Source organism: Misgurnus anguillicaudatus, chromosome 21 (genome assembly GCF_027580225.2).
Source record: "Misgurnus anguillicaudatus chromosome 21, ASM2758022v2, whole genome shotgun sequence".
Classification (NCBI taxonomy): Eukaryota; Metazoa; Chordata; class Actinopteri; order Cypriniformes; family Cobitidae; genus Misgurnus; species Misgurnus anguillicaudatus.
Genome location: NC_073357.2, coordinates 45390093 through 45416870, shown reverse-complemented (window position 1 = coordinate 45416870; position 26778 = coordinate 45390093). Strand labels below are relative to the sequence as shown.

The 26778-nt window shown below is 38.5% G+C and overlaps 1 protein-coding gene across 5 annotated transcripts in view; it reads left to right on the top strand.

Moving 5' to 3' along the window:
• brsk2b (BR serine/threonine kinase 2b) overlaps positions 1-26778 on the top strand; it is a 148686-nt gene that overhangs the window by 61565 nt on the left and 60343 nt on the right. For all 5 annotated transcript variants that reach the window (XM_055209121.2, XM_055209131.2, XM_055209140.2 and 2 more), the window contains exon 2: positions 14706-14800. In XM_055209121.2, coding sequence (XP_055065096.1) covers positions 14706-14800 — 95 coding nt within the window. The remainder of the gene's footprint in view (positions 1-14705; positions 14801-26778) is intronic.

Sequence of the window (26778 nt, the reverse complement as noted above, 5' to 3'; positions counted from 1 at the left end):
TCCTTTAATTGTTAATATGGCTTGAAGATGGTGATGATGGTGCTTGAATCACAAAACTTGATCCCCCATTAGACTGGAGGCCACCTTTATTCTTGATCATCTCTCTGTTTCTGCCAGTGTTTACTGAAGGTCCTCCAGACTGTCTGGACCATCCTATAGTCTATAGAAACAGCCAACTCTGCTTTTCCACTTTCTCTAGAGCTGGAGACGCTTTCTTGTTCTGTCTGCCCCTCCCAGCCACCTGTCCCCATCTCTCTTTCTCTCTTTTTGTCTTTACACTCTTTGTTTTAAAGTGACTCTTTATTTCACCTCCCCGGGGAGATGAAAGAATCACAGAGAAACCCCAGAACACAGAGGTATTAACTCTGTAACCTTCCTAACCTTTTGCCCTTACACTCCTGCTGAACTAATCTACTACCATTCACCCACTCACTCACACATATACACACCACAAAGATCCTGCCAAAAAGGTTAAAGATATGAGAAAAATAAAACACTGAGCCAAAGATATACACGTATGAGAGATTACAGGACCATATATATACCATATCTTATCATTGCAGTATGAATATTAATTAGGTGACATAACATTCGGCAAGAAGTCCCTGCTTACAGTGTTTATAACCTAGCAGGTAACCATATGCAGGTACAGTATGACTTAAGTGCTCATTATAGATCTGCATAGGTCCTATGGAGTCGGTTTTATTTATACTTTTGCGCCGTTGTCTGTGTTGATGTGCAATTGCACATGTAGACCGCTAGTAGGCAGTATCCTATGTAGCCCATAGTAACAGTGCAATAGCCAAAGAAGTAGCAGCCTGACCTGTAAACCCACAAAAAAACAATCAGCTTGTTTTGAGAAGCTTGGTTTGAGAAGACCAGCAGTGATGGAGGAAAATAAACGCAAAAAGAAATGTGATTTTTTTTGACCTGACGGGAGGGCGTCTATCGGACCAATCACAGCGCTTGCGGTTCGTGTAGAATGGACGCATTGTTAAATTGTTGCGCATCTGCCTATGCGTAGCTATGGTGTAGAACCTAGGTGTGACTATAAATTATATAATAGGGTGTGTTAACACGACAACAATAAGCATGTTTTTTTTTTTTTGCGTTTATGTAAAATTTTACAACTTTTAACAAAGATTCATGACTAATCCGCTGTATTACGTATGCTAGGCCAGTATATGGTGATGTTACCTTGTAAAGAAACACTACGTATTCTTCTACAGACCGATAAATACAAAAAATCAAGGCAGCGAAAGCATAAAGCAGTTTTGTTTAGACGGACAATGGCGTAGGTTTATTTCGAGTGACCCGGGACTATAAAATGCCTAGCTTTTATAAACGTTATCAGAGAAGCGTGAATAAATGCAGTTTCTTGGGCAGCCCAAGCCGCAATTGTTGTTTTGGTAATACACAAGCGTGCTTATAGACTGAATTAACACATGCACTTGACGTCTCTATTATCACAGATTCATATTTATGACGAGGCATCGTTATCAAAAACGTGCACTTTGAAACTTTCCTTAAAAAGTTTGCATTTTCAGGACCCCAAAATGCCATTGTTGTGTAAACCTGCGAAATCTGCGAAATCGCTGTCATGTAAACGGCCCCATAGTTTCATATTTTTCTTCACACACACGCATCTTTTACATTTTTATTATTTGGTGAGTTAATCAAATTTAGTTTGGAACATTTATACATTTGGAAGAAACATTCAAAGTATTCATTAACATTTGTGTTCTCGCCGAACAAAATCAATGGCTTTGACGTCATTACTCTCTACCAGTTGAGCTAGATGTATAGAGCCTACAGTATGTGTATAGGACAGTTCTTTATGTGGACCTAGCAGGCCGTTCTACTCTTTCTCTTCGTTTTCTTATCTCTGGATGTAGGACATGCTTGGTTTGATGCTGTGTGATGCTGTGTGAATACTCATGAATCTGAAAGGCACGTCTCCTCTAATCTTCTCTCTCTCTCTCTCTCTCTCTCTCTCTCTCTCTCTCTCTCTCTCTCTCTCTCTCTCTCTCATCCGGTACTGGAGTGTGCCTGTGCGAGGCTGATTGATAAACGAATGCAGGGAAAGCAGAGGTTGTGCCACTGGTCTGATAGGCTCTGTTTTGTTGGCCTGATGCCCAGGCACAGATCTTAGGCTGCGGTTTGATGGCTCGCAGCAGTACATGATGTCGCAGCTGCTCCGCAGCGCTGATGACCAAGGCAGGAGATGACCAAGCATCTACTTTTTTACTATTTTTAAATAGATTACTAATGAAGTCGAGAGAGGCAGGATGTACAATACCTGTTACCATTACAAAAAATAATTTAGCTGGTATACTGTTGTGGATTTGTTGTCAGAGTAAAATGTACTAAAATCAATGAATATGACATGACAGGGTATAATTTTAAACTAAAGACTAAAAGTAAAAATTGTAAACCTAACACAGGTTCATTCTTGTTCTGAATTAAAACCAGTGATGGTATCATAAATACATATTCCACCATCACGTCATCAAAACATCATGAAGACAGATGTACTTCAAGGCTTTGAGGGCAGATTTAAGCCTATTTGTGTGATAAATGCATTAACTAAATTATATGTAAAGAATAAATCTTTATTGCTTTACCCCTGCTGTGGTCTCAGAAGTCATTCCAGCCTCGGCGTCCTAAATTTCATTTGAGAAATAACAAAGGCAGTTAATCAATACCCCGTTGGCTGTAACAGCTTGAGGGGGGAGATGTGATTGGCTGAGGTCGAGGAAGGGGAGTGACAACAACCTGTCATAACAGTAAATAAGGAAGAAGAGCAGAGCGGGTCAATAGCTCTTCAGATGAAATAAGTGAATGGCGTTAATATCGCTCTAGCAGTCCTCAATCACATTAATCCGCTATGTGACGCAAATGTGAAATGCAGAATTCATTTAGTGGTACATTGCAGATATGCTACAGTATGTTGTATCTGTTGAAAATGTTATTTTTTATGTAATTCAGACAGTATTTACTTTCATGAAAAAAAGCATAACAGATGAGTCTGTGGTCATACAGCATTGTGTTTATTGCGTTGGCTTTTGTACAGTTACTGACCCATGGCTTGCTCCTCCACCCTATCCCTCTATTGTCTTTATCCAAAACAGACAGGCCCATTATGGAGGCTCTTTTATCTGTAATGAATGAAGAGGAGAGGGCGATCAAAAAGAAGAAAATGAGAAGCAAGGCATGAAAAAGAGAGAGAAAGCAGTAAGAGAGAGAGAGAGAGAGCAGATGATGTGTTGAGAGGCAGAAATCCCCACGCTTGACTGTTAATATACAGTAAACATTGGGGTAATGAGTTAGCCGTCACTGACACAGCACTTGAATCAGCCTATTCTTAAAAGAGATGTCAACAACCTCCTACAATGGTAACCAGCATAATGTTTCACCTCCTTTTTTCATCCTATTCCACTAAAACCCTCCCTTGTACCTCCCAAGACACTTCCAAATCATGCAAGCGTGTTATGGGCATGCTTCAGGCTGGCCAGTGCCAATTTAACAAATGGTTCTGAAGATATATTTACTTGTACATTTGATTGTTATTAAGAATCGGATTAGGCAGAGGATCATCATAAATGCTGTCCAAATGCTGTATAAAATCCTGGTCACTTTCATAGCCCACCAGGAGGCAGCAATAACAGCTTAGCCTTTGAGGATTTATTCGCCTCCCCTTGGCTTTCATTAAGCGCAATAAACACATGTTTAATGCCGTTGGCACGCAGCCCCTTTATTTGAATTTGGCCCAAGATGCTCATAGAGCATGTGCTGCAGGAAGGGGCAGCTGGAGACATGTCTTCTGCGCAATCCTTCCCCCATCCTTTCACTGATGCTGTCTAGTAGCTGTGGGACATTCTTGGTTATTGGCCCAAAATAGGCTCTGAGATTTGGTCATGGCCATGAGACTTGAAATTCATTGATTTATTTTTGATGATAAGGACGAAAAAGAGTAGGCTTGATCGAATATTGAGTGATTGTCTGCTAAGCGTTTTATGTAGCTGTGCTATTCTATGAAAACCTCAAAACCGTAGTTTAAATCTGTATTTTCAAAACTTTGCATTTACTGTATACATAATATAAATATATATACAGTTATTTTATATTTTTGATGACAATATTTTGTTTTAATTATCTGTCTATGGGTCACATATATTTAATTGGTTCAGCACAATCCTTACAATCTTGCTTCAAGATCCAATAGAAAATTTTATCCAACCATCCATATTGGAAAAGATATATATAGATGGTTGAAATAACTTATTGTGATGTATTCCCCAGTGAAACAGAAATGGAACTGGCATCAGACTGACAGTTGAAGGGGGTGGAGTTTTAAGGGATGCTCCTGCCCCAGCCGTCTAGCTGATGTCATCAGAGAATGATCGCCATAAGAAGGCGGAAGTAGATTTTCTGATTTTGATTGAAGTTTATGAGGGCACATTCAATAAAAAAAATAAAAAACTTGTGGATAAATTGTTTATAATAAAGCTTGCTCTAGTAGTGATGTGATTACAGGAAGCGAGCGGAGTTGCAGAAGCCCCTCACATGACGCAAATTTCCGCGTGAATGTCTCGATGACTAGAATTTCATGCACGGCTTTCACGCGCGAATGAAGCGAGTAAACTCAAAATGTTCAAGCAGCAAACTAGAATTTGATGCCTCAAACGCGGCTGGTGTGAATCCACAGTTAGGGGATACTTTCGGGTTTTATAAGCTGGGTAAGAGCATCATCTGGTGGATAATGGCAGAAAAACGGATTGCAAGAACAACTCGTCATTGACAGGGAAACGTTTTCTCTTAATGGCGGGGAAAGAGTTGAAAAATAAAAATATTTGCAATATACCATAATGCAAATTTCCGCGTGAATGTCTCGATGACTACAATTTCATGTGGGGCTTTCACGCGCGAATGAAGCGAGTAAACTCAAAATGTTCAAGCGACAAACTAGAATTTGACGCCTCAAACGCGGCTGGTGTGAACCCACAGTTAGGGGATACTAAGAGCGTCATCTGGAGGATAATAGCAGAAATACGGATTGCCGGAACAACTCATCATTGGCAGAGAAGCTTTTTTTTCTTAATGGCGGGGAAAGAGGTAAAAAATAAAAATTGTTAGTTTTGATTTCATTGGGACTTTAAGGCACTATACCCTTACTGAACTTACTGTAAAAAACCCACAAAAACACAATTATCAGTTTGCTCTTAAGGGGATCGCACACCGGATGCGCAGGTCAACGCTGCGCCGCGCCGCGTCTAGGGCAACTCGGAGGTATCGTGCACATTAAATAGCATGAGCTTAGTCAGATAGCGTCTACTTCAAAATGGAAAATATGCATTAGCAGCCAATGTTAATCGTTAATGATTTGGGACAAATATGATGTTATTTAATGTTAAACTATGTGATTGGTGCTCTGTGGCGCGACAAGGATTTTCGCAACTTCCTGAGTCGTAGCTGGGCACTGCGGACAGGCACCACCTGTCTGCGCCGGTGTGCATATACTCTTAGAAAACAATGTGTTCGATTTTTTTAGAATGGCGCGGCGCTGAGCTGCGCGTCCAGTGTGCGACCCCCCTTTATTCACTATTTTGCATCTCTGTATACTAGCTTGTACTTTTCTGCCAATGTTTATACTTTACAGTATATGTGTATGTGAATGTTCTGGCATGTTTATTTTGTTTGAAGACTGTTGGTGGTAGCATCTGATGGCATGAGATATATAGTGGCACAGGTGTACAGGACACCCCAGTTGCATGCGGTTTACCCCTTCAGGGCAATAAACACCAGTTATATTATAGACAAAATCTATTTCAGAATGGTGGCATCACATCCCTCATTGATGTCACAGTGAGATGTTTACAGGGTGTTTTAAAATGTAAATCTTAAGTGCTTACAGGCTGCTGTAGACTTAATGTAGCATATCAGATTTACAGTTATGATTGAAAAATTATAATAGAAGACGGGACCCGCTTAAAGGTTTGTGTGTATGTGGAGATATGGGGGAGGGGGTGGTATAGGATGTGCGACACCACCTAAGGTCACTGCACACAGAATTGATTTTTCCACCTAATTTTCCTCTCACCATACTTGCCACCTACATGTGTGTCGACATTCAGGCCATAATCTCTCTTTCCCGTTCGGAGAAGAGCATGACAGACATGGTTGCACAGCGGAAGGCCCTCAGTCTTTCCCTAAGGGGACTCCCATTATACCTCTGTGTTTGCAATTAGCAGATGGCATTTCAGATTGTTTCAGTGATGCTTGATAAACAGTCCAGATTACATGTCCACAGAGAAGAGTCACATAGGATGAATCAGAGACCCCCTGCTTACCGGAGGTCTTTAGGGAGGGATTCCCTTGCGTTTAATTTAACTTAACATTTTCATGCTGCGAATGCGATATATAAAAAATACTGCAAGATCTTTTACTACCATAGTGCCTTAAAGTCCCACAGCCAACTCAATCTCCATACTTTTTGTATACGATTCCCATTTAGATTTAACAATCATCAGTCATTGTTTTGACAGGCACAGATGGCACAATGTAACATTTCCAAATGGCTTTCCTCATATAGGCAGTCACCTGGAACTCACACACATTAAATGGCAAGTCACAACTATCTCAATGACACAAAGAGCCTCTCATAAGTTTTTTTTAACAGATCTATTTGAAGTTTTATATCACATTTACTTTAAGGAGATCCAAAGAAACAATTGTAAGACTAAATTTAATTTTTTTCATTTTACCTACAATGCTGTATTGTAGATTCAAGAACCACAGCAAATCTAGAGAGATGGATCTAAAATTGCCCTTAATAAGTGTGACGTTGTGAGGGCCACACAATTCTTATTTTAGCCTCCAATCATCAATAACAATCTTTACAGAATTCATTTACAGCGATGCCATTTCTGTTCAAATTGCGTTTTCGAATAAAAACACTTTTTTCCAGGTGAATATTTTCAGGTGATAAGCACACTGAGGGAAGTCCAAACCATCTGTACTAACATGAACTCTTGACTGTGATTGAAATTGAAAGCAGAAATGTATGTATCTCTACCCAGACACTTAATGAAACTTGGGCCGCAAGTGCAAAAATAACTCTAGACCAGGATGGGAGACGTGTGAGTGGGTGGTGATCTCATAACTGCTATTTCCCTCAAGCAAAGACTATAAAAGGACTAAATTAAGAATTTTCACAGTGTAAACAAGGACATAAACAAAAGATGATGCCTAAAACTGTTTATACATTTATTTGACATTTATGCAATTGGCAGACGCTTTTATCCAAAGGGGCGAACAGTGTATTCATAGTATACATTTTGTTCATTTTTGTTCCCTGGAATTGAACCCACAACCTTTGTGCTGCTAACACAATGCTTGACCACAGTGGTTCTCAAATTGGGGGCCGTAATGGTGCAGTGGTCCCAGACATTTTATAAAATACATTAGACACTACAACAGCTCTACATTGTATAATTTAAAATATTTATTTATCAAATTTTAAGTTTGAGATTGTTTTATGTCATGAAATTTCTTTGGGGGGCCACGAAGGGATGTACCCTACACAAGGGGGGCCGCACAACAAAAAGTTTGAGAACCACTGCTCTACCGGTTGAGCCACATAAACATGTTTGATTTACTGGTTGTTATTGTTTTTAGTGGTTTGCACTCATCAATACAGAGCATATTTCTGCTGACCTGCTTTAAACATCTTGTCAGATATACAAGCCCTCGTCAGATCCCTATGTGTTAAACACCTGCACGGTCTCAATGTCAGACACTTGAGCTTCTGCGTTTAGAGTCAGTGTTCACTGCGTTCACTGAGAAGGTTGAGGGATTTAAAACATTTTATTTGGTTGGAAAGGAACGTTTCTGAGATGAATGGTTATGAGCTTTTATTCATTAAAAGGCAAGTAATATTCTATAATAGGTGCAGTTTGTTTTGCACTATGTTAAGGCATTTAGTAGTGACTTTGGGCTTAATTGAGAAAAAAACATGATCAACGGAATAAAAAGAATGTAATTGCTCAAGGATTGCACTTTTATAGTTTAGGAGACTTGAAACATTGCTACGATCTCATTGGCGTACACTTGAAAATAAACCAGCATTTTTTTGTGTACGCCAGTGAGATCTTAGGGTTAAAAAAGGATGAATTCAACCTGTTGGGTTGGGATTTGGCCTGTGCTGGGTTGTTTTATTCCAAAATGCTTTTAAGCATTTAAATTAGTTTAATGCTATGAGTTTAAATTAGGGCCGGGACTCTATAAAAAAAAATCTAATTAATTAGAGGCTTTGTAATTAATTAATCGAAATCACATATAAATATTTGACCTGAGAACATTAAGTTATTTTTTCACATGGATTTTTAGTATACCATGATTAATGCCTGAATACATAAGCTTAAGCAACAAAACATTGTTTATTTTTGTTCAACCAAGTCGTTGTACTCGGAGTCGGGCTAACGTCCACGCTAGCTGCTATATGTTTTGCATTGAGATGATACTTGAGGCTCGATGTGCTGCGGTGATATGCAAATTCTTTGTTGCATAGCTTACACACAACCATGCTCTTATCGACGCTTCCATCCGTTCGTTTTTTATTTAAAAAATTCCTATCCACGGGGCCAACCAAAGCGATCCCATCAGCTTCTTCGTTCATGTTCACTGTGGTTTGTTGTTGTCTGAAGTCATGACAAAGAGTCAGGATGAACGCTAGTTGGTGCTCCAGTATATTCGGTCCGCCGAAACTCATCCAATGAGAAATGTTCCGCGGTGGAAAAATAAGTGTGATTAAAATGCGTTAAAAATGTTTAACGCGTTATTTTTTGTGTAATTAATTAATCTTAATTAACCCGTTAAAGTCCCGGCCCTAGTTTAAATATTTTCTGGGTTAATTTAACCAAGTGGCTGGGTTCGTCCCCTTTTGACCCAACGCTGGGTTTAAAGTAACCAAGCATTTTTTTAGAATGTTTACTATTGCTGCATTTACGTGCTATGGTTATTATGGTAAATGCATATGAACACACCCTAATGTGGTATTTTCCACTGGGTGGAACTCGTAGAATATTTTGATGCACGAGTTGCCGAGATGAGATAACCTTTGACCTTTTCAAAATGGCGGAGAGAGTCGTGAATGATAAGCATTGCACACTACAAAATTTTTTTGTTACTATTAGCGCATAGTTTTTGTAGCCTATACAATGTTGTGTCATTGACAATTGTAATATAATGCATTAACACTCAGTGTGTGTAAGTTTTAAAAATATCGTTATGGTTTGGTGTTAACTACCCAGAGCAGATGCTAGCTAGCAGTCAATAGCCTCCTAGTAATGAGCGATCGGGCAATTTACTCACGTACAGTACGACAACTGCCGTATTTTGTTGTTTTCTACATTGCATTAGGCGACGTCAAACATGAATCTTCATCTTAAACACCAGTACTGTTCGCACATTAATCTTCACAGAGGGTGTGCTAAGGACATGGGCAATTCGGTAAATAGATGGTAAGCTGTTTTAAACAACTTTGGTGAAGAAATGCAGATGTGCAACTTCAGGTGTGCTCGACTTTTAAGCAGCGTGTGTGTGGAAACGTCCGTAAACAGTGCGGGGGTAAACGCGTCATTTGTATCAAAAAGTTATGATTGGCCCGAAGCTGTCAGCCCGGTCTGACGTCGTCCGTTCTAAATGCCGGTAATCTAGATTTTTAATTCACACATAGCGCTTACTGGTAAATTACTGGTAATCTTACAACCTGTATTACTGGTAAATTGGCAGCACTGATTTCACGGAAAGGTTCCGTCCAAACATGACCTGTTAACGGCAATTTACCAGTACATTACCAGTAAAGACTGTATGTGTGAAAGGGACTACTGTATACTTCTGTCACCACAACTGAAGGCCCGTCTATCCCCTCATTCGATTGGACAATGGAAAAAAACTTTTTTTCACTTAGAGTTGACTTTTTTCAACTTTAGGTCCCTCGAAAGCTCCTGCAAAACGTGTGGCGCGGCAGTTCGCAAAAACGCGAGGCATTGGGCGCACATAAAACAGCACACAAAACGCTCACTGCACATAGAAAACTATTTTAAATGAAACGCCCAAAACACATTCTGTGTGATCCGCCCCTAAGACTTAATATTAAAGAAAAAGCAGACAATAAGAGCCCAGAATAGATGTGAACTCCTTCAATATATCTTTTTAATTCACCTCAGGGTGAAACCTCAAGAAGCTAGTGAAAAAATGGCATGAGGACTGTAAAACATTTCAAGGTGTTTTAAAAATGTGAGTTAAATAATCTTGAAGATGACTTGAAGTAGTTAAGACCATGTGTAACTTTAAGTTAAACTTTTTTGAAATTTACAATCAGAGCTAATACAGAGCTAAAATTGTGTTCATAGCACAGGAAGTTTAGTATTTGATAAGAAATGTTCGCTATCATATTGAGATCCCACTTGGAAAGAAAATAATTATTGATCAGTCTGTGCATAGACCTATAGGATGACAAACTATATATTCAGCAAAGTTACCTTAGTTTCTTAGTCATGTTCATACATAATACATCTATCAAAAATGCATTATAAATAAGTACAAGTAACATTTTCCATAAAACCTCAAACGGACTACATTTGATTTACTCACTGTGTAATTATAGAGATTTTATGCTGTAGTCCTGATGGTACATTAATCAAAAATAGATCTGAGTAGGACTGTAGGGTCTTGGCAAGAGTCTTTGTTATCTATTGGGTTTTCAAATTCTACTATAGCTGCCAAATCTCATGCCAGTGCTTTCCGATAAGAAAAGAAGTAATGGCTTTTATATTCTTGAGGCATAAGACAGGATTTATTTTTGTTTAAGAGAGAAAGTGTTTTATTGTGTGAGAAACTTTATTGTGTCTTTGAGTATACATATGCATTATAGAGCAAAAAAATGAGCTTGTGAAGAATTGGTAAGATAGGGAGGCACTCCCTATGTGTGTGTTTGTGTGTACATAAAGCAGAGGAGATCTGACACAGAGTAGTTGTTGATGGGAGAAGCCCTGGTGATTACTGATGCATGTTATTGCTGAAGGTCACCACCAAGCAATTCACTCTAACTGATGAACTCCCATTTATTGATCTGTTGAGCCCCTGCAGTGCAAGGATGAGGGACACCTCCGAGAAGACATGCTGAGCCTCTGGGGATGCACTTTCACTATGCAACCTGCTATGAGAACATGGGTTGACAACATGAAGTCATGCTGTTATGTGTCGTCAGCTTATCAAAGTTGTGTATTATCTTTTGGGTTTGTATTATGTGATGTGTAAATGTATGAAGAGGGTGAATATAAAAGCAAAGCTATTATTGATTAACCATTAACAATTATTTTCCTTAATCCTCCCACAGTGGATTTTTATATTGCAGCTTTTGCTGTGCAAGGTAACTTTTAATTTAATTAGTGAAGTTAATTAGTCAAGTTAATTTGTTTAATTGTTCATGTTTACAATAAGGAGTTTGAAAAAAACCTTTTGAATCCTTAAGTATTAACGTTAAAGGGATACTCCACTTTTTTGAAAATATGCTAATTTTCCAGCTTCCCTAGAGTTAAACATTTGATTTTTTTACCCTTTTGGAATCCATTCAGATGATTTTCGAGTCTGGCTCTAGCACTTTTAGCATAGCTTAGCATAATCCATTGAATCTGATGAGACCATTAGCATCGCGCTAAAAAATAACCAAAGAGTTTGGATATTTTTTCTATTTAAAACTTGACTCTTCTGTATTAACATTGTGTACTAAGACCAATGGAAAATTAAAAGTTGCGATTTTCTAGACAGATATGGCTAGGAACTATACTCTCATTCTGGCGTAATAATCAAGGACTTGCTGCTTTAACATGGCTGCAGCAGGCGTAGTGATATTATGTAGTGCCTGAAAATAGTCCCCTGCCATTAAAAGTTACTAAGGGGACTATTTTCGGGCACTGCGTAATATCAAATAAAATAAAAAAATCACAACTTTTAATTTTCTGTCTGTCTTAGTACACAATGTAAGTACGTCTTAGTACACGATGTAAGTACAAAAGAGTCAAGTTTTAAATAGAAAAAATATTGAAACTCTTTGGTTTTTAGCGCGATGCTAATGGTCTAATCAGATTTAATGGATTGTGCTAAGCTATGCTAAAAGTGTTAGTGCCAGACCCGGAGATCGGCTGAATGGATTCTAAAACGTAAAAATCAAATGTTTAACTCTAGGGAGCTGGAAAATTAGCATTTTTTTTTTAAGTGGAGTGTCCCTTTAACACATACAGAAACTCTGCCATTACCATTTGTCCTATGAACATGAATGAAGTTGTCTAAATTAAGTCCTTAGCAACACACGTTACTAATGATAAATATATTTTTATTTATTAACGTTAGGAAATTTACAAAATATCTTCAAGGCAGAAGATCTTTACCTAATATCCTAATGATTTTCAGCATAAAAAATTTATCATTTTGACCCATACAAATGTATTGGCTATTAGTACAAATATACTCATGTGACTTATAACTGGCTTTGTCGGCCAGGGTCACAAATTATTGGGCGTGTTAAATAAACTGGATTATAAAAAGTGAAGAAACCTTTGCATGTTGAAACTGCATAGCAATGCCCTGGAAACCATCCACTCCGGTTTTACATGGGTTTTGCTTATTAACTTTGTCATATTTTTATATATTTTTGAAACATTTGATTCCCATACAGTATGTTCTTTTCCCCAATAATTTGGTTTATTTATTATTACAGTGGTTGTAGATGATTTTTTCATCCATGTCAATTGTTACTGGAAAAATATTTTATGGTCAAGTGTTGTTTTTTCTCTGCAAAAAATACAAGAACATTGCTTGTTTACTTGCTTGGAAAACTCAAACGTTGTTGATTAAGCCGAGTTTATCCGGAGTTTGTTTTGCACAGAGTACTGAAGTGTACTAGCCTAACTTCAGTTGTTTTGATTATTGCAAGGACTGTAGCTTGAGTTTCCATGGTTTCCATCTCATGGTTTATTAGTGAGATTAGCTTTAATGATGTTTAGTAAGATTGGTTATTTTAAGGGAATTGGGGACGATTTGAAGTGCCTTTTGAGATATATTTTTTTTCAGACTAGCTCATTTTGACTTTAATTACAACCCAGATAATTGAGTGGAGTTTACTTTAGCTATAATCTGTTCCTTATATCCCACTGGTAGTAGTTATTGATAGGTGTCAGATGCAGAAGTATATGGGTAAATGTGCTGACATTTTATGTGTAAGATGCGTGTGTGCATGTGAATAACAGTATTTGGTAAAAAAAATCAATATATTTATGCATCAATATACACAGTAAATGAATATGAATACATTAAAAAGCCTGTGGTACTGTGTCTCTCCCTGCTCAACATGTTTACTGTAGATGTCACATTGTTAAAATCTTTACTGTATGTATAGAGCTCTTGTTGTTTTTTATTCTTAACCCAAGTCACCATGCCCTCATGAAAACAACCTTCCTCTGCTTTATTTGTGAATTTTTTTTGGCAAATCTGCGCAATGTTTGTCTTGCCAACACTCTATTTCTATAAGAGACCAGCATGAATTGCCTTACTGATGCAAGCTGTTTTTGCAGGTAATTGTTGATCTTGTTGCTAGACCAGCATAGACATGTTGTTTACCAGCAAAACTTTGCAAGGGATGTTGTCGATCAGCATGGCATTTCTGATACAGCTGGTTCATCTAGGAGTCTTGCTGGTTTATCTAGTTTCCAAGCCTGATGTAGACAACATCATTCAAAACACAATATGCCAATGCAGCAGGATCAGGATTCGGGACACCACCAATATTTTTGTGTTTTGTGCCCAGTATATTTGAATCTGCACCCTTCATTTTGATAAAAATACATGTCAAAAGATGCTCTTTGCGACTTGCACCTGGCCCCTCTACCCTTTGCTATTTCGTTGCCCAGCCAGAGGCTTTTGTTTTTCTTCAAAGTCCTGCCGGTGACTTACAATTGCAGATACATTAACCAAAGCGTGGCATTTTACACATGTCTGTGTGTTCATCTCAGCGCAAGGCAATTACGCAAAAGATGAAATATTCATTGGATCCCCGGATGCTCTCTGCTGCGCCCTCGAGCCCGGCATGATGTTGAAGATTGCGTCCTCTCCTGCGATACAACATCAGTGACACGTTGTGAAATAGGCGTGAGATGGTATTCAAGCTTTAACGACATACATATAAAAAAGATGCAAGGAACTGTCAGGTGTTTATAACCCCTCTGCCCCCGGGGTAAACCTTAAGGGAAATCAATAGTTTGATATGCAGTGGCATGCTGAAAAATGGATGGGGTAATAAACAAATGCACAGACGTGGCATTTAGCCAAATAAGGTTGCTGATATGTATGTGCCCGTGTCAGCCTTTGAGTCTGGTGATGGTATTTTATCGTCGATATGACAAAAAAGCTTTTGAGGGAGATCCAGCGTTGATCTGCCCTTGTTTGTGTTTATGTATGTTCTTTGACATTTACTTTGCTACATGAAAAATGCCCCTGGGTGTCACATTATGGATACCAGGGGCTTTAGAAGCAGAATTCTGATTCTGTTGAAATGAAACCCACGCTGGGACCAGCTTTTTATCATGTAAGTGCTTTTGTACTTTTTATGCTTGTTGACAGAATTTCTTTTCTCTTTTTCACTCCAGGTCTTGTGAAGCTGGGCATCCACTGTGTCACATGTCAGAAAGTTGCCATTAAAATTGTAAACCGGGAGAAACTCAGTGAGTCGGTATTGATGAAGGTAAGATGATCCTGATTTTTCAATCTGTTGCATGAGTTTGGTTAACTACTGTAAAGTGAAACAATCAATCAGTCTACACCGAACTGAAAAAAGCTACAAAAGCTGTCACTGGGGCGATATCATTACAAAAAGTACACCTTTGTAGCTAAATACTGTATACTATTACCTGAAAGATACATATTGGTGCCAAATGTATAGATAAACACTCACCTAAAGGATTATTAGGAACACCTGTTCAATTTCTCATTAATGCAATTATTGAATCAACCAATCACATGGCAGTTGCTTCAATGCATTTAGGGGTGTGGTCCTGGTCAAGACAATCTCCTGAACTCCAAACTGAATGTCAGAATGGAAAAGAAAGGTGATTTAAGGAGTTTTGAGCGTGGCATGGTTGTTGGTGCAAGACGGGCTGGTCTGAGTATTTCATCTGCTTAGTTACTAGGATTTTCATGCACAACCATTTCTAGGGCTTACAAAGAATTGTGTGAAAAGGGAAAAACATGGTAGAGTCAGAATTTGGCAAAAAAAGAATGAGATTATGGATCCATCGTGCCTTGTTACCACTGTGCAGGCTGGTGGTGGTGGTATAATGGTATGGGGGATGTTTTCTTGGCACACTTTAGGCCCCTTAGTGCCAATTGGGCATCGTTTAAATGCCACGGCCTACCTGAGGATTGTTTCTGACCATGTCCATCCCTTTATCACCACCATGTACCCATCCTTTGATGGCTACTTCCAGCAGGATAGTGCACCATGTCACAAAGCTCAAATCATTTCAAATTGGTTTCTTGAACATGACAATGAGTTCACTGTACTAAAATGGCCCCCAAAGTCACCAGATCTCAAGCCAATAGAGCATCTTTGGGATGTGGTGAAATGGGAGCTTCGTGCCCTGGAAGTGTATCCCACAAATCTCCATCAACTGCAAGATGCTATCCTATCAATATGGGCAAACATTTCTAAAGAATGCTTTTAGCACCTTGTTGAATCAATGCCACGTAGAATTAAGGCGAAAGAGGGTCAAACACAGTATTAGTATGGTGTTCCTAATAATCCTTGAGGTGAGTATACATACTAAATGGTACGTATATATGGTACATATTAGGACATTTTTAAAGGGTACCCTCCCAGTGACAGAGTGTAAAATGAATTAGTCAAAATTGTGAATATAGTCTATTGTTTTAACACATATCTAATGTTTTAAGTGACTGAATCTATCAATTAAATTACATTTACACTGTGGGGAGTGAGTCTGAATATAAAAACCCCCACAAAGCTCATTCTGTCACAAAACCTGACATATAACATGTGTCTTGTGTCTTAATGAAAGTGAAATTTCCCCCAAATTCTTACCTGACTCCTCAGTGCACGAGCAGATATATACTCAGTGTGGTGCTGAACTGCCGGCAGGGTATGAAAGGATTACCTGCTATTCTCATCTTCATTAGCTTTTAAGGCTTCCTGTTGGTTTACAGCAGCATCCAGACAGACACTATCTCAAACAGGACATTGATTAGTTGGGAGTTCAGTTAAGGTTATCTTTAATCTTTCATTATCTGGTTCGAAGCGCCCAGCGAGTGTTGTTTGGACAGCTGTTCTTCTGATTCTACCTGTGCTCCTGTGATTGGTATTTCTTTTGATGAAGGTAATTCAGGCCTCTGTCACTTGAGCTCATGATGCATCGAGATCTTTATATGTTAAACATTAAGTGCGAGCATCCGTCATGGTAGAATCCATCAAAACGTTGCTTTCTACATTGGATTCGTTAAAAGAATACAGAAATAATTCAGTAAGCACACAGACAGATTCTTCTGTTCAGCTGGGGTAATTGATCTTACAGTATGTGTGACTGATGAATAAATGAAGAGTTTGGTTCCAAAACGTGATTTAATTTGTATCAGGTCAGTATTAAAAAGTAAATTCTTCATTTTATGCAAAATCCGATATCTGCCCTGTTATTTTGTCATTTGTCATCTTTCCAAAACGCGACAAATGCCAGTCCTCCTTCTCTGCAGAATGCAAAAAATCTGTTTAACCAATCACAGCGCACTATTCCACGCATTGTAAACAGTAATGCCGGTGCTTTGTATACATACAGAATCCTAGTTTTTCTCATGTACTTTGTACTTTGTCATCTACAAACTAACAAAAACAAAATTGTAATTTTGATGGCATTGATAAACCTGTGGTGAGAAAGAAATGTAAGCCATCAAAATTAATTAATAATTTACGTGAGAGGCACTCGGTTGAAGGAAAAATGCCGGCTTGTTCTCTGGACAGCATCAAGCTTCTTTCATGCTATCACATTGACCCCAGGAGATCTTATGAAAAACTTTACATAATTTTCCTTAAAGTCAATGAAAATCGAGCAGGACTAAAAATTTCAGGAAAAGTTCAGCGACGACGTCACAAGGAGGACAGCAGACATTTATGACAAAGTAAGTGTTTTGACTAATGCCAAATTAAAGTCAACTAAATGAATATAACATGGAATATAAATACATATATAAATAAATTATTTATTTATTTATATATATAGATATTTATATTTATATAACATTTATAACATATATTTATATAACAATTTTTTATTTATTTATATATATAGATGTTTATATTCAATAGATTTATTGCATTTTTTTGTAACAGAAAATAGTGGTTTTCATCTTGTCACTTGGTATATTTAGTATAAAAAACAAATTTTTACCCAAATTAGTCAAAATGTATTTATTGCGTTTTGGAACCAAACTCTTCAAATTTTCTTTAACAATCCTGTTTAGGTATAATGGTATTTAATAGGCTGCACATTTTAGATCTTAAACAAAATCAAATGAACCCGATTAGCATTTAATAAAACAAAACACAAATTATTATTAACTTAATAACTCATTCAGTCTCCCTCTCATGTAGATTTGTTTAAAGTTTTTGATTTCATACAAATAAGTGGTGGTGACGTGTTAGTATTCTTATTTTAACATCACCCAAAAGTCAAGTCAGTAGATTTTCTTTGCTTTCCAGAGCTATGGCCTATTTAAACAATTCCCTTAGCATCAGTAAATAATTGACTCTGTGGTGTGTTACAGTAGATTTAAACCTTTATGTAAAGAGAGATGACCAAATTGGCCTATGTAAGTGCTGATGTTGCCATTTTAAAATAAACTCTGAGCTTTAATGTTGAGGACCAAAAAAGGCCACTTTAAATTTTGACCCAGCTAACTTTATTTCCTTAGTTTCCAACCGGCATCATATGGATTTCATTAAATGGTTAATGGCTCATTAACTCCTGCTAGATTGTGGGGATGTTGTAATTTAGATGAGCTGATTGGTTCCTCATTGTAATTGGATGTGAGAGTCCACATTCAGTCCCCAGTCACTCATAGGTACTTGGACTACAGAGGAAATTGGCTTTTTTGCAGGAAAAAGACTTGGCAGTGTGGAAGTATGGAGTGTGGAGGCATGCTTTTATGTTTCTAATTGTCTTAGTTTATTTTCTTCACCATTGTGCATCTCTTATACCAGAGGTTCTTGCCCTTTAGGTCAACAACAGGAGACATGTAGTGTTTTTTCTTCTTTTAAAATGATTTACTTTGCTGTAAATACACAATTTTATTGTTTGGTTATGCAGAGAAAAACATTATTGCTTGTTAATTGTTCTGTTATAGCTTGAGACATACAGTAGCTTTGCAGTTTGTCATTTGCAGTATGGTTCAAGTATCAAAACTGCAAAAAAAGTATTATGTGGAGATCATTTGTAATTTTTCAGTTGATTATTTGCATAGTTTTTCCTCCTGTCCATGACTCTGTCAGATATGCGACCTTTTACCACTGGTAACCGCTGTTTTGAAAAACAAACTGGTGTCTGATCTTAACATAGAGTAAGCCTCCTTTGTGACTGATAGTTAGTGTTGTTTCTGTGAAGGTCACCATGTAACCTATTCTTTTGTGTATCTTGCTTATTTTAGGTTTTCTCTGGGCTGTTGTCATGGCAACCTGACATGACTGGCTTCGGGAGGGAGGTGGGGGAGAAAATGATATGCTTATAGTAAAAATGGTTTTACGCCTCTATCCAAGTATTAGAGATTTGTCTAATGATGGGAATCAACAGTGAAGACAAAAAAGCTACCGCATTAGTATAACCATTTCTATCTGGTTAGCACAGGAGTCTAAGATCATTGCTAATCTTCTCTATGATGTAATTTCACCTTATATTTTGCCTTTGGGATCGAGACACTATACAGGTCGGATTTGAATCTGGAGTCTTTCTAAGCCAACAGCTCTCTTATATCCATAGCATGTGTGCATCGCACTTAGCTCCGACCTTTGCCTCAGATTGAAACAAGACTTCATTTGGAGTGTTCCCATTGCTGGCTGCCATCTTCTGGGATTTCCCTCTCGCCAAAGTCTTGAAGGAATAAATAAACAATAATGACTTCATTAGCATAATTTTAGACAGCCAACAGGAGGTCACCTGTCATTCTTTTGTTGTTTTCCCATCTTTCCTCCTCCCTTAGCCTACAGCAAACCCCTCGCTGGTTGGCATTTGCATTGCGAGGAGCCGGTGTGCAGCTGTCAGTGCATGTGGGATGCACGTGTGTCTGTGCAAGGAAGGCGTTGGGTTCGAACAATTCCTGTCAGTGTGTGCTCTTTGGGACATGGTGTGAATGTTCATGTCATCATAGCCCAGGGTGGGTGTTCAGCATCTAGCTTTATGTCAAGTGTGTGCATTATGTGACGGTGCCGTGTGCGTCAGCAGGTGTATGCCATTGAATTGTGTGTACGGTATCAAGTGTGTCTGTGAGTTTGCTGGTGTGCGATCATGTATGGTCCCTGAGACAAGCATAGCAAATATGAACAGAGCAGTAGTTCCCAACCTGGGGTCCGGGCCCCTCTTAGGGGGTCGCCAGAGTACACAGGAGATTCGATATGCTTTGAACTCAAATTAAGTGTTCCACTAATAATTTAATTTTAAAATCATATGCTTACAATGCCAAAATAATGTAGTCAAATATGCCTCTTGTGAAAAAAAAATGTTTATATTTAATATTTAAAAAAATTAAATCAACGTGCTTGTCAGTGAAAATTGACAATTTTAAAGTTATATGTAGAGGGTTGGGGGGCTCAGACTGTGGTATATGTACTTGGGGGGGGGGGTCAAAGGAAAAAGGTTGGAAAAAAACACTGAAACAGAGGCCTGGCATTTGAGAACATGTTCCTCACAGAGAACTCCACGACCCCTGCCTGAGCTAATGAAGTCATCTGTGACATTTTCAGACATTGAAAGAAAAACTCTTTGACTGACTTCACAATAATGAGAGTTATGTCCGGACGTAACCTCGACCAACTTCAACTCAGAGGATTTGCTGTAAATGTCTCACAGCCTCATATATTCAGCATTATATAATTCATAAACCTTTGTTGTGTGTGAACAATACTGTTTTAATTAAATAATAAATTATAGAATTGGATAGATATATTTCCAGTACATCTACATTTATGTATTTGGCAGAGACCTTTGTCCAAAGCGTCTTTTGGAATCTAACCCACAACCTTTTGCACTGCTAATGCAGTACAAACGTAATTTCAGGAAGCAGTTATATCTTTAAAAATATGTTGTCCCCTTAAATAAATAGTTAACCTAAATATGAACATTCACACATATTTTACTCACTCTCATCCTATCCCATTTTATACTACATGGGAGCCAACATGGCAAACTCCAGAAAGCATATCGATCCATCATTATAGTAATCCAAATGACAAATAGGTTAATAAATGTGACCCTGTCTTTAAAAACCAGACTAAATTCTCAAAATCTAATTTTGAGATAACAAGCATCAAAGTTTGATTTCAATTATTAATTTCACTATGATTTCAAACTTTGACATGGCCTTACTCAGTCAATATTAAATATATCAAGGTTTTATTTTCACAAAATGTTCTTTACATTATAATTTTATGTAAAAAAATCCCTTAAAGGGGCCATAGCATGAAAATCTGACTTTTTCCATGTTCAAGTGCTATGATTGGGTCCCCAGTGCTTTTATCAACGTAGAAAATGTGAAAAAAAATCATTCCAGTAACTTAGTTTTGGTAAACCATTCTCTACAATCACATGACAAAATAAGTTGTTTATTTGGCCCTCGTTATGATGTCAAAAGGGGATCTTATTATAATAATACTGCCCCTTATTCTGCACTATCCAACCACAGCACTGTCATTTAGTGCACAGAGAGAGAGAGAGAGAGAGAGAGAGTGAGTGTGTGAGAGAGAGAGAGAGAGAGAGAGAGAGAAAATAATTCACACCACAATTAAGTTTCAATTTCAACAAACCACCATCATTGTGATCAGTGTTTGAATTTCATCAACTCATTTGCATTTTAAAGGACACACCCAAAACGGCACATTTTTGCACACACCTACAAAGTGGCATTTTAAACACGCTATAATAGATTATTTATATGGTTTTTCAGTTAAAACTTCACATATGTGCTTTGAGGACACCAAAGATTTATTTGACATCTTAAAAAAGTCTTGTGCCATGGCCCCTTTAAAAATGACACAAAAATATTTAGTGATGAATATGCTGTATAATACTATAAACATACAGATCAGTGTGGTAAGTTCAAATACGGCAGCATGTTAGTTCTTGTATATCTGACTTTGTGTGTTTTGCAAGGAGACACACATAAAACAATGAGATTGGACATTATTATGAGAGGATTTTCATATTTGGGTGAACTATACCTTTAAATACTGTAGCATTTACTCTTTTTAAGAGCCACTTAACTGTACAGTAGTTTAACTTCTTTCTGAGTAGTTCAAATAAACTTCCCTAATACTGTTCTAGAAATAATTCATAAAACATTGTTGTGCGTCAAAGCTTTTTTAAATGCTAAGTAGTGTGCTTATCTTTCAGTTTCCTTACACAAAACTCTCCATTTATGACAAAACATGCATTAATCATCATTTCTACCTAATGCATCAACTTGACACTGCAGGGTGTCTCACAGTAAACATTTCATAAAGTATCGTGCTTTGGTTTAATCAAGTTTTGGGTGGTTACTTGTGTTTGGCCCGAGGGATTGTGGGAGTGAAAGTTTCACTCAGCATGAAGCGTCGCATCCAGACGGGTCCTGTAGGGGAAAGCTAACATTTCTGAAACCAGGCCCAGTGCTGCCCAGGAGACCGACTGGAAAAGAGAAGGAGGGACGCGTTGGACTCCTGCAGAGATGAGATAACCTAAAGTTTTGGATGAGTGCCAGTGTACAGATAGGCTACTATATGAGAAATAGAAAAGTTGGGCTTTTGGAGAGATTAAAGTGCTTTAAAGATGAAGTGTGTCATTTCTTAGCCATTAGCAACAATGAGCAGATTTGCAAAAAAACATTTACTTAGACACGCCTGCCCTGCACCAATTTATTAGTGTTTGGACAAATAGGTAGACATGCTCCACAATGTTGACACTGGCCTGCCTAGTTGTACATTATACAGTATGTATGTATGAATCCCTTGTATATAAATAATTTAACTTAGAAAATAGACACACTTCACTTTCAAGAACAGTTTTTCACCTCCATTCATGTAAGAACACTTAAATGAATTCATCAAATGCTTTTAGAAGCAGAAACCAGATTTCTAAACCCTTCTAATCTTGAGAGCTTAACGTCAGCTCTCGCCTACCTGGAGTACTTTAGTGTCAGCGTGGTGCTGACGCTTTGCTGAGTGAGATATGGAGTCAGCTCCTCGCTACACTGCTCCTTGCACCGATACACTAGAGGAGCTGATGAACTGTGACACCCTACCCAAAGACACGGCTCCACATCGTGGTATGACTTATACTCCTCTGCCCCTCCTGTGGTGTGCTCTCCATCCATGATCCCTCAGTCAAATGAACCACTGACTCCCTAATGGTGCTGTACAGAAGTGAAGTGATTTAAGATGGTGTTTGTTTAATCCACATTCACGGGCGCTTTAGTCTGGGTAAAGAGAGATAGATGAAGGTCTTAATGATGTGATCACTGGTGCAGTAAGGCAGTGATGAGGTCGCTCAGAGGTTTTGATGCACAAACCGAATGCGTGTTTGCTCGTGCTCTGATGCTTTCTTAATGTTTGAATTTGTTTTAAAGTTCAAAAAAAGATTTCTTCAGCATCTTTGAATGTGAAAAAACAACTGGCAATCGGTGTCCGCGTTTAATGGACAAGTTCGGTATTTTACACTTAAAGCCCTGTTTTCAGATTGTTTATGATGAAATAGAACGCTTTTGACTGAAATTTGGACATATGATGCTGGCCCGAGAACCTGGGGGTGTTCGTTCTATCACCTCTACAATGGCTGCATAGGTGCACTGGAACAAACCTTCCTAATATGCATTAAACTTCGTTTACAAAGACGTGAAACTCACAGAGTGGTCAGGGGTGTTCACTGATATGCTCCCACAAAAATCGCTGCAAAAGATGCTTTCTATCAGGTTTTATCGTAGTTTTGTCCAACTCCATTGACTTGTATTAGTTGTGCTGTGAGGTACGGTATTACTCCGCACCGGGAACGTTGTTTGTATTCTTGCAATTGGCAAAGGCGGATTATCGCCACCAACTGGGCTGGAGTGTCTATTATTCAAGCTCTCAACGGAAGAATGTACGGTTTGGAAAAATAGGTCCACAAGTTTACAACGAATAATCAAACACCTGTTGGAAAGCATCTTTTGCAGCGATTTTTGTGTGAGCATATCAGTGAACACCCCTGACCACTCGGTGAGTTTCACGTCTTTGTAAACGAAACTTTAATGCATTTTGGGAGGAATTGTTCCAGTGCACCTATGCAGCCAATGTGGGGACTGATGCAGTGGAAACCGAAAATTCTCGGGCCAGCATCATGGGTCCAATTTTCAGTCAAAACCGTTCTTTTTCATCATAAACAATCTGAAAACAGGGCTTTAAGTGTAAAATACCGAACTTGTCCTTTAAAAGTTTTGGTGTGCACAACACCTTTGGGTGTTTTTTTCAGACCTGTAGATTGATTGTTATGTCCCAAAACGTGAGTTAAATTTCTATAATTTTGCAAATGCATGTTGGTTCAGTTGGCATTCACAAGGCAATATTTCCAAACGAACCAGACTTTATTAATACAAGTCACATCCGAGTAAACTCTCCTTTTAATTGGTCAGACTGCAGTTCTTGATTTTCCGTGATTCCGCTCAAAGTTGTCTGTCAGGATTGATTATTGTGTGGCTATATATAAGTAAGGAATAATTGACAACGGGCCATTGAATTATAAGAAAATAATGCACACCCAAGATGGTTTTTGCGTCGTGCTATTACACCACGTGTGTGCATTATTTACGAATAATTCAAAGCACCGGAGTCAATTATTCCGCTCATATGTTACCAAAAATATTGCTCTGGTGCCTATTTTTAAGACATTTTAAGGGTTAGGTGTGCGGTTATTGAAATATAATCAACACCCATGGAACATTTCTCAACCAATCAGAATAAAGCATTCAACAGCCTCGTGGTATAACTATATATAACTGTGGTTATTTTATTGTGAGCAGAAATCAAAACTTAGGCGGGACAACATTCTTGCCATGTACCTATTGCAGAGAAGAGCAATTAGAAGTCATTTTATAAGGAATAGATGCGCTTTGGTTTTGAATGGTGCTGAGGTGCTCACCAGAACTCATCACCCAAGAGCTATCAGGTATGTTTCATGGTTAAAAAAGCAATAAGATTGCCTGTTCTTTGGTCCGTTTTGTCGGATTGGTTTCAGACTTATACCATTAGGCCGAGACCACCTTGTGCAGGTGATCTCAGATTGGTTGTTTTGGTGCAAATCCAAGCGCGATTGCTGTGTTCACATATGCCTAAACGAACCAAACCAATGGAGTAAATGCACCAGGTTCCTTAGCTGGGTTTTCATAGACTACGTCACAAATTCTGTAGAAATGGAAATTCTGTACCAAACGGTAAAGAAACTTAAAAGTAATAATATATATTTTTTGATACAGCAGTCTAACCCTTGTCCTTGAAGAGGGGTGATGATTTAAAAGTCAAAAATAAGCCAGGAAGGGAGGCTTGCTGGAGGGAGGAAATAAAATATGAAATTTGCCATCCACCGTAGAGGCAGAAAATAGAGGCAGAGTAAATGGCTGATGAATGATAGCTGACCCTAATCGTGTTATTTGCCATTGATGACAGTGGTGTCATTTTCCCTCTATATACATTTCTCTCTTCTTCTCTAAATGATTATGGATCATGCATCTTCTCGCTCGCTCGGCGGGCAGATTGTTGTGTTTGTGAGGAAGATGTTTCCCTCACCGTATGCAAGGATAGGGACACAAAGCAAAATAAATGGCTGTCATATGCTTCCCCCTGGCCTGGTACATCTCCATCTGATTAGCATATATAATTCAGTGAAGACGGCAGGCTGATTTTATTGGTTTGAGTTTATTGATGATCCAAACATGCATTGCGTTGTTGTAGCTCTTACTATGCAGTGTTTAGTTACATTGCCTCTGTGATATACAGTCGACGATAGTATCTGCTTATTTTTGTGATCAGATGTTATTGTTTTATCCATTAAATATTTTTTTTAAAGAAGGGACAAACCCAGCACGTTGGGTTGTCATTTAACCTATGCTGGGTTGGTTTAACCCTTTGCTGGGTCAACTACTGTATAAACATTTTCTGGGTTAATTTAACCCAAACTCTGCTGGGTTTGTAGCCTGACGTTGCCATACTCAATTCTAGTCAGAATTTGAGTCTGATACCGCTCCATTGAGCTATAATTATGAGGCGTGTCTCAAGCGAAAAATGCCTCTGCACTCAATTGGATAGACCTACGACCAATCAGAGCAACCGAGTGTGTAACGTATGTTGAAATTACGTCTTTGCAGCCTGACCGAACTGGTAGTTATTTCGCTACAATGACACTAACATTGTGATTATACCGAGTTAGCGAATGTACATCAACACCTATTATGTTTACAACATTTCGTTTATATCACAACATGAAGTATTTACTAAGTCATAGAGTAAGACTATCTCTTACCATTTGTACGTTAGGTGAACTTCATCCACGACGATACCCATTACGTTTGCTTGAAAATATTGGAGCCTAGCATGTCCCTCCATTTATTCAGCAACCACGATTCCGGGCTTCCGAAAAGAAGCTGGCAACGACCGCTAATTATATCCATCTCGTCGTGCACGCTGAGTTGCATCGCCGTAATAACGTTAGCCATTTCAGTTGCGACCAACTTTTGCCGAATAGGACATCAAAATGCCCTGCTCGCGTTTCTCTGTTCCTCTTTTAAAATCAATGCTCTGTCGATATCTTTTAGTACAGACTCAATGTCAGAATCCACACATCTGAACTCTACAGCGGCAGCCATTCAACACACGCGCTCTTTGGTGACGTGGTTCATTACGTTACTGTTGATTATCTGTCCATCATCGTATAAAGCCCGCCCTGACAATTTGATTGGTTCGACCAGCATTTGTTCTAAAATAGTAGCTCCTCAACGGAGAAACCCCAGACCCATCTTCCCGTTTACAAAATCTTGTGGGCGGGGCTAAGATGGGCTGGCACCCAGGCTACTGGGTTTGCCCCTTTTTGACCCAACTATCCCAGCATCTTTAAGATTGTATATGACTCACAGTACAGTATGTGCTCTCTATATTATATTAAAGTCATACTACAGTATTATAGTCATTTTGAAGCTTGACAGCTCTCATCAAGAAACTCCATGTGTGCATCGCTGTACCATCAGTCACAGTATAGAAATACTCCCTCCAGATCCATCTCTGGACACTTCCCTCTGAAGCGATTAATGTGCATCTTTGACCCCGAGTCTCAGCTCTTCTTTGGAGGTCTTCTTGCATGAGTGACCACATAGTTATTGTGTTCAGCCCATCTCAGCATGGTGGGTGCAAGCTTTGTTAGTCTGTACCTCAGCTGAATTCGGTGATGTTGTTCT